The sequence below is a fragment of the Drosophila simulans genome, chromosome 2L (genome assembly GCF_016746395.2).
Source record: "Drosophila simulans strain w501 chromosome 2L, Prin_Dsim_3.1, whole genome shotgun sequence".
Classification (NCBI taxonomy): domain Eukaryota; kingdom Metazoa; phylum Arthropoda; class Insecta; order Diptera; family Drosophilidae; genus Drosophila; species Drosophila simulans.
Genome location: NC_052520.2, coordinates 11,625,617 through 11,635,011, shown reverse-complemented (window position 1 = coordinate 11,635,011; position 9,395 = coordinate 11,625,617). Strand labels below are relative to the sequence as shown.

Below are 9,395 nucleotides of genomic sequence, written 5' to 3'. Positions count from 1 at the left end.
ACCTGTCCTCCTCCAAAGCACCTGAGCATTGCCCACTGCCTGGTGCCCAATGTCCATTGTCCATTGCCCGATTGTCAACACCCCGCTGCTCGCGAAAATATTTTTTGGCAGGAGAGCAATGGCGGCGACAACGGCAACGAAAACCCAAAAAAGATACACACAAGAACACGTTCGATTTTGCCAGCAAGCAATAGGCAATAAACACAAAACGCAGCCAATTGAGTTCGAATGCAAATATTTGGAAACGCGCAGAGGGCAGCTCAGAAGCAAAAACAACACCGGCGAAAAGGTTCCAGGAACCCAAAGAGTCGAGGGCTGACGCTCAAAATTGAAATTGAAAAGAATTTCGCGCCATTTAGCAGTTTTTTTTTTTTTAGGAAAATCGTTGGCATGGAATCCATGAAAGGTTTAAATTTGATTGGCAAGTTGTATATATATTTTGGAATTAGATTTAGCTTGCTTGAAAATAATATATTCTATATTAAGTTTAAGTGGAAAATAACTTCCTAGCTTACGTTTTTTTTATCTGTCGTTATTGATCCACCTTACTTACTTGGTAAAATAAATCAATTTTGCTCATTTTACATGCACCGAATGACAGAAACAAGTGCGCTATAATCCGGACTTTCTTTTTCGTTGATGCGATCTGTCATACTATTATTATTTAAATTGCCCAGTGTTCAATTTCGCAACTCAATGCCCAATGGACAGTCGAACTGACAACATAATTTCAGCATATGACAACTTTTCTAATGAGAAAAAATCGGACACTCACACACAGCAGAGCAAACTTTCTTTTGCGGATATCAAGCCATTTGCTTTGAGATTGTTTCGAAAATGTGCAGTCAGTCCGTTTGGGAATGTGTGTGTGAGTGTGTGTGCTTGTGTGTGTGTGCTCAGACACAAGATGTGTTTTCTAGAGTGTGCTTTGCAGTTGTCACTTGCGTGCCCAAAGCAAAACTGTCAAAAAGCATATGACAAACATTTGTCGTCGGCTGACAAAACCCAGAAATGAGCCAGGAAAACAGAGGGACGCACCCGAGTTATGTATGCATATCAAACGAAATTTATTTTTCCGTGAAAAAACGAATGATAGAACGGAATAAAGGGAAAATGCTTTAAGGTAGTGCGTCCTGCGCCCTGTCGTTCTCCTTTGACCTCTCGTGCCGAGCTCCTTAGTCATCCTCGCTGACATCCAAAATGGTCTTAAAGGCAAAAGGCTCAAAGGCGTAACCAGCGCCCTCGTAGAACTTGCTCATGAACTCCACCCTGCAAAAACAAATAGCAGGTTAAAATGCATCTCAAAATGTGTCCTCATTATACGAATCTCACCAGTGCAAACGCAGTGTGTGCAGGAAGGCCGAGAGTCCTTCGATGAGCACCAGGATACCGACTGTGAGCAACGCCCAGGCTCCAAAGAATACATAGATGAGAATTCCGCCAATATAGCTGTCGTACTGGAATCCCATGGAAAACACCATGTTCCACAGCACTTCGGAGAGCTCTGTAAACATGAAAAATAATATATTATTCAAAATTAATAATATTTATATGAAAGGAATAAAAATTGTATAATCAATGCGTTTTAAATGTAATATGTGTAACTTACGTGCGTGCGCCAGGGATAAGGCCCACAATCGGAGGTATGAGGCAGTGTGGGAGACCGTACTCAGGACATACTCGATAGTGTGGATGGCCTGGTGGATGAAGATCTCGCCCATCTCATCGTCCTCTCCATGACCCTCTCCTCCACCGCTTTGGGGCTTTGGTGGGGGAGCCCCGCTCGTCTTGCGTTTGATCATGATGTACAGAGGCTTGCCCAGAAGCATCCAAGGAATGCATATGATGGCAATGATGACAAAGACCTGTTGGATGTTCTTCTGACCCTCGAACATGAACTCCTTGCAGGGCTCAGGAGTGTCCTGGCTGCCCTGCAGTATCATGTTGATGAACAGGATCAGGATAGACGGAGCACAAGCCGGTGAAAGTGGTCCTTCAACGGTGTCATTGTAAACGACCCACTTGAAGAACATCATGAAGACCATGTATCCGAACAACAGGAGAAGGAACAGGACTTGGGGCAGGAACTCCAGGAAAATACTTGCGTACTTCTTGTAGTAGGCAAAGTTAACCACCGACATGGAGACGCCAAAGATCATGTGGATCACGCCCACAATGATCGACAGCTTCATCTTAAAGGTGTTCAGAAAGATGATCTTGTTGTCCGCCAGTTGCCAAATGGGATCCATGCCGAAGGGATATGTCTTGTAAACAGTATCGTTCGGCCTCAGGGTGATATATTTAAGGTTTTCATCCTGAACCACGTCCCTCGTATAGTTCATGTGCCAAGCGGAACCGAATATATTCATGGACTTTGAGAACACATCATTGTAAATGAATCCGGTGTAAATGGAGAAAATTCCCATGAGGAAGATGATGTATCGGCCACCGAAGAATATGTTGAAGATCTCCTCCTTGATCGAAGACAGCTGCTTTTCCTTGATGATTAACCAAGAGGCGAAGAGCAGCAGGATCAGTCCGTGTCCCAAGTCACCGAACATCACGGCGAACAGAAAGGGGAATGTGATGCAGGCGTAGAGAGCCGGATTCACTTCTCTATACGAGGCCATGCCATACGAGTCAACCAAGTTCTGGAAGCCATTGGTGAATTTATTGGTTCTCGTGTAAGTCGGCGGCATCTCGTTCGTCTCGATGACATTCATGAATGCCGGTATGGAGCTCTCCGAGATCTTCGAGGCTCGAGCTAGTGCATCCTGAACTGTGGAAATATCGTTGGTGGGCACCCAACCCTCGCCAATCAGGCACTTGCCCGTCACATCGGGATTGAAAAAGTTTAGGGTGTGATAGATGGCCTTCATTTTGCGCACCATAATCGACCAGCGTGGCAAATGCTTGGAGGCTGAGTTCAAAACCCGGCTGCGATGATCGGCGCTCTGGCTGAGGACCAACTTGAGGTCCTCCAGTCGGACATTCACATCCTTGATCATCTCTTTTCGCTCGGCATGTGAGCTGGGACAGGGATAAACGGCGGCATGATAGCCCGTGCAGACCTTCTTGATCCTTTGCTTCAGCTGCTCTCCCTGGAAGAAGGCCACGAAGACGGTCTTCAGCACAGGCCTTCCAGTTTCTTCGTCGGCGACGAGGCCATCAATGTCCGCTCTGCGCAGGAAGATATTTCCTCTGGAAATACGCCACAGCATGCGCTCAAAGCTGAAGAATCGCTCCAGCTTGATAACACCAGCCACAAAGGCCAGTTGACCCCGCTGGGCGGCTCCTGGCAAATTTGCCGGATCCTCGGGGTCCAATTTTCGGTTGACGTCCAGATTAATGACTTCCTGATCGGAGAAGAAGCCCTCTGTGCTCTCTAGCACGTACTTGAGTTCTTGCATGTGCCGGAAGTTGGCATCCAAACTGGCTCCATTGGCGGACATTTCGCGCAGTTCATTGTCGGTCTTCTCCAGCTGAGCCTCAAGGTCTACGATCTCGCGAGGATTGGGAGCACTGGGCTCCTCCTCCGGTCGCAGGACTGGCAGCTTTACCTCGTCCTTCTTCATCTCAGACTCTACGTACCGGAGGCGGCGCTCCATGTCATCACATCTCCTGACCTCGTTGACATACTTTCGCTGGAAGGCACTGACCTCCTCGTTCAGATCGCGAAACTGGACACATCCTTTCTCGCCCAGTTCGGCGATGGAGGCATAGGCTGCCTCCGGCTGGATGAACAGCTGGCACAGGGCCATCTTCTCGCTGCGGAACATGTCACCCATGTTCAAATCGAGTGTCTATAACTGCAAAAATAAAATATATATTTAGTTTAAAATGGCTTTGCTAAAGGCGTAATTAATAGAGATCGACGGCTTAGTTAATGCTACAGATTCTTGTCTTATTCGACTGTGACGACTTTTTAAATGTTGGTTATTCATGTTCTTTATTGGTGTACTATTACTATTTGATTTTATGACAAAGCAATTAAGTGCACATAAAAATTGACTTTTGAAGCTTTATTAGAAATTTTTATTGTCAAGGCATGTGATCAATCGCGGTAATAGTCACCGAAAATTCCAACAATGATAAGAGTGCAATAACTTAATAAATTAGTTTATAACAGTGTCAAAATGATAGGAGCCTTGAACAGAACTGAAATTCATTCATGTCATGAAATGTTTCAAATAATATTAAATGAAACAATTTGTTAAAAATAGAAAAAAAATAATTTTTCTTGAAAAAAGATATAAAAATCTTTGAAGTGTATCTAATAGTAACACTGTATCTTTTCTGCCACTGCATGCCACACTTTACTAATCAGTTTGGATAATTAGCTGTTTTCCAGGGCTTTAATGGGTCCGCCGCCTGACAGGTGGACTCAAATTTGTTGATCCAACTGACGCACATTGTTTATGGTCGGTCCACTTGAATGCAGTGCCTGCCAATGTCGCAATCAATCACCTAAGTGGAACCCAACAATTCGGAACAGAACCTGGCCAAAATAGATTAGATTACGCACCGCAGGCTACCATGTCTATCGAGATCGTTTCGGTTGTTATCTACTGGCATTCGGGGCATTATCTGGAGTGGGCGTTGAGCGCTGAGCGCATTAATAATTTGAAATTATTAACAATTACCGCCAATCAGTTGGTTTATAAATAAGCCCCGAAAGTCTTTTATTGCATTAAACGCTTATTACCAGCCGCGGGACTCAGTGCATTGTCTTCTGATAACCGTTTTGGGCAGGCCAGATTATATGGATATTTATGGTTAGACCAATGCCTGGCCGAGATTTTGCCCCGCCTGTCTGGCCATAAAATCATGATTGACTCTCGCTCTCTACTGGCTGATAAAAAGACACGCAGTCTGTGGCCTCACTTCAGCTATTTTTTGATAGTTTCGACTTATCACAGACACCAGGAATGTGATTTACAGCGAAGGGAAGTGAGTTCTTTCAAACGGAATTGTGGGATTAAAATAAATTGTTGATATTTTTTATAGCTTCGTAGATGGTTGAAGGCAAAGGCAGTCGCGAATTGTAGACATATTACAAATAAAATAATATCTAATGATGAACAATTGTATCTTTGCTCATATCAATTAATTAAAAATATCCAGAAGTTGTATAGAAAAAAAAATTGTTCGTGTTGTACTGGTTATTATTATCGTTAATCGTTACGTTATCAGTTTGACGCTGAAGTCAACTTGAAGTAATTAAATTTAGAATTTTTGTACCCTTGGGTCATGTGGTTAAAGATTGTGTCACTCTTTCTACTCGATTTATAAAAATGTTTTCTTTAGAAGACACTTGCATATCAACTTGGAATTAAATTGATTTTACTTTAGCTTACAATAAGGAGCACACCCTTGTGATTTGCACAAACGGTTCATAGAATTGATTAACTGCAGCCGACTGGGATTTGCTGATGGCCATCTGTGGATAAATCAGTGCAAGTCGGTGCTTATCGGTTTCAGTTTTGTACATCAGTCTAAGCCATAAATCTGCACAGACCAGACAATTGCCTTTAAGATGGCCATAAATCTTCGGGGGCAAACTTCACGCAAATGTCTGATTATCGGGTGGCCAATAACCCATGGCCCATTCCCATTGCCCATTCCCGTTTTCCATTCCCGCTGGTTTATGTCTGCAATTACGGGTTCACTGGGGATTGTTCGGATTGCAGGCGGTGTTACGGCGCTCATTAAGAAATCCGTTCGTGGGCCGTAAAAATATTATCGAAGCCCCAATCGGTTGGGTGGCAAATTTTAACTCGGCGATTGAGTGGTTCAATTTGTACGCCCCACATGATCCATCACGTGCTCTAACGTCACAAGGCTATTATGGCTCCATATAGCAGACATAAACCAATTTATAGTTCAATACTAGTGTCAGGCTAATGAAAATCGATGTTTAATGAACGTTATCGAGTGATTATCAATTTCCAATTAAGATACGTTATCGCTGAAGAAATTACCATTAAGTCAAATGCAATTTTGAATAATTACGTGAGGAGTGGCTAACGAATTACACTGTTCGCAAGGAACATTTATAATGTGCCCAGTTAGAGCTTATCTCGGACAACATTGATAACCTAATATTATTAACCCTAAGGGAACTGATAACAATAAGTGTGTGCCAAGAAATGGCCGAGGAGTGTGGCTAACACGCGCATTAGCAGCATGTTTGCCAACGTGGCGTATGAGTAACGTGAGAGTCTTTTACTCGACAACTTAGTCACAGCGGTAACGGAATGAATTGACAGAGCTAGCAATCACTTTAGCTTCTCAGGAATGATTAAGGATACTTTAGATTTAAATCACTACACTTACACTACGTGAAAAAGAAAAGTTTCCAAATGATAGTTTCTAATTTTTTATTCGCGACCTGCCAGCTCAGCGGCGCAGAAAGAACTGTGCGATCGCCTAAGACCTGTTGAGCCCTATGGCCAATTAGACTGGGGCTAATCTAAACAATACACCAATACACCGGGCCAATTGCCTACAATTTTTTATCACACGCTCGAAACCACTTTGCGATTGTGGCTTATCGCCGGTGAGAGACGGTAATCGGCGAGTAACCGAAACACAATTATGCCAGTCCAGCAACCTCCGATTGCTGGTCAATTTTCTTGTGGCCGGCCATTCCCCAAGGCATTATCAATGATTGAGTGTAAGCACGAGTTGGCCAACACTCCAACCACCCACCCACGCACACAACTCCATTATCTGATTGACACTATTCGGGCTAGTGGGTCCCTTGTGTTGCAACAATATGACACCCGCTGATATGGCACTGCCACCGATGCAGACTTTATTAAGGCACCACCAGGTGATTGAGGGTGCGATCAATCAATCATCGGGCATTGGCAGTCGTACATAAGGTGAATGAGATATTAAAGTCCTGAATGCTGAAAATGAACTGAGATAAGTTTTCATTGCATAAATAAACTGCAATCCATTTATATTATTGCAACTCAACTTTAAAGTCATTAACGATTTCCGGTAAATTTCTTAACGGCATCCGTTGCACGAATATATTTATCGGTCTTTATGAACTGAAACTTCAAAGTATAGTCAGTATGGTTTAAATTCAAGAGAAATTCAACAGCTCTTGCATATGTATCATTACTTTCCCTTACTTTAAATATATCTTCAAGCTGAATGTGTAATCCTTTTCAGGAACTTGAATCTTCCACGAGCAAACTTCAATAACTCTCCGTAGCTTAAACCTGCTTATCTCCTGTTGCAAGTGGCACCACCCAATGACGACCATTCCACCTTAACGAAACGCGGGGATTACTTAAAGATTTCTGCCAGGATGTGTGAAGGGAAGGCTGAATGGCAACCTTATGTCTGCTCAATTGGTATTAGCCCCAAAGTCAAGTGCTTTGTTTATCAGGCGCGTTCTATGGAAACCGTCCTAAGTACGCCGGTCTTATCGTGAGTCACGTGCTCCTGTTGGTATGGCAACGTTTGATTAACGGAGCACATGATTCATTTGAAATATTCGCAAATTCACTCTCTATTTTATAGCCCATAAATCTCTGATATTAAACTATTGCTCAGCAATACAACTTAAAGCCAACTGAGTATTAGAACGTTAAGTCAATAACAAATAATCACATAATATATTAAAAGCTGCGAGTTAATCGTTTTCGGTATGTAGCGATTAAGCAAAGTTTGTTATCAGCAATTATTGTTCAAACAAATGAAGTTAAAAATTTATACAATATAGAGTTTTCCCACTCTTGATTTGATTTTAATTTCAAAGGCGTACAAACGAAGTAATTAACGTTTCCGTTTCAGTTTAAACGTTTGCCCTTTATCGGCTTGAAATTGGAAATGTAACTCCTAATCTATTAATTATATATTACAGAATTACAAAAAATAAGTATGAACTGAATTAGCTGTATAATCATTATAATTTTTGGCAACCACTTGACTGGTATAATGGCCTTCTGCCTTTGCCCACGGATGATAAGCGACCACCTGCCAGTCGTTGGTCATTACAAGGACTTCGGTCCAGTTTTGCTAATTAAAAACTTCCACCTAATGAGCTTAAGCATCTTAATTTATGCTATTTAAATGAGCTCGAATTCGCTTTTTCACACACATGCGCGCGCACATACGCACACACACACACTAGGGGGCAAGTAGACCGCAAATAAATCGCATACAACTTTAAGCTGCAACAACATCATCATCCTGGTGGCGCGGCTCCTAATGCCACATAATGATCCTGATAATGGCCATCAGTTAGCGAGTGTGTGAGTGAGTGTGTTTGTTGCCAAGGAGAGAGGATGAAAAAGGAATTTAGCTGCCAGCACGTTCAACTTTTCGCTGTTGCACATTAAATGGGGCAGGGACTGGGCCACTGAGTTTTTGGAGTTGCACTATCGGCTAATGTGCGTCACCATTCCGTCTGCTTTGGGCGAAAAAAAACGCAGTTAAGACCCAAGTATATGCACAGCGAAAAATTAGTAAAGCTTACTTTCACTTATTAAATTGTATTTTTTTACCAAATGCCAATGATAAATTTTATGTGTTAGTTACAACTACTAATGCTTTGCAAAATAATATACTAAGCTTTACATAAGCCAAAATTACATATGATTTTTAAATAAACGTTTGTTTGCCATCGCGATTTTCTCTCAGTGACCCAATTTCGCGGCAATTCCGGGACTTCTGCCGACTGCTTTCGGCCATGGCCAATAACTAAGTTGTTGCGTGCGGTACTCTGGATTAGTCTAATGCCAATATGTACGAGTTGCAACAAAATGGCCGGCGGTGTAAGAGCTTTTTGGCGTGGTTTGCCGCACAAACGTGCAGCCAATTGGATTCTGATGTGTTGGCCAACGCGGAATAGCGCAGATCTGGCCCGTTTTATGTGGCGATTGCAATTGCAGTTCCAGGGGCACTCGCCAACTCGTTATCTTTAGTGATTTTCGGGCTCCGGGCTTTATTGTGGGTAAACACATGCCGGGAATGGAATTTCGTGTGTACTATGTATGTATATTTCTGAGGCTAGTAGTGAGTCAGTATTCTCGTAAGGTGGTGGCTTATCGCTGGGTTATCTTTTATGGCCCAGGTTTATCATCGTTTACACTCTTGATTAAACAATTAGGCACTGTGTAGCCTTGATTTATGCCCCACTATAAAAGCTGTATTAAATTCAATCTGCAGTTTAGGTTCAGTTTTAATATTGTTTGCTTATGCTCGGCAATATTCGGACTGTTTTCATTTTTGCCGGCAAGTGTACTCCTTATTGCTCGTAAAATAAAAACTAATGTTAAATAAATAAGAATGGCCTGAAATGAAATTAAAGAACCCAAACAAAAAACGGAACAATCAGCACGATTACGACGAACTACCAACAAAAAAAGAGAACT

The 9,395-nt window shown here is 42.5% G+C and overlaps 1 protein-coding gene across 1 annotated transcript; it reads right to left on the bottom strand.

The window, feature by feature from the left end:
• Nucleotides 1–1,043: 1,043 nt before the first annotated feature.
• LOC6732003 (V-type proton ATPase 116 kDa subunit a1) lies at nt 1,044–6,440 on the bottom strand. Its single transcript, XM_016180011.2, has 4 exons — nt 6,337–6,440; nt 1,610–3,809; nt 1,333–1,504; nt 1,044–1,269 (listed from the first exon to the last, which is right to left on the bottom strand). Exons 2-4 carry the CDS (start codon nt 3,786–3,788, stop codon nt 1,176–1,178), a joined length of 2,445 nt encoding a protein of 814 aa, XP_016024679.1. The 5' UTR covers nt 3,789–3,809; nt 6,337–6,440; the 3' UTR covers nt 1,044–1,175.
• Nucleotides 6,441–9,395: the final 2,955 nt, after the last annotated feature.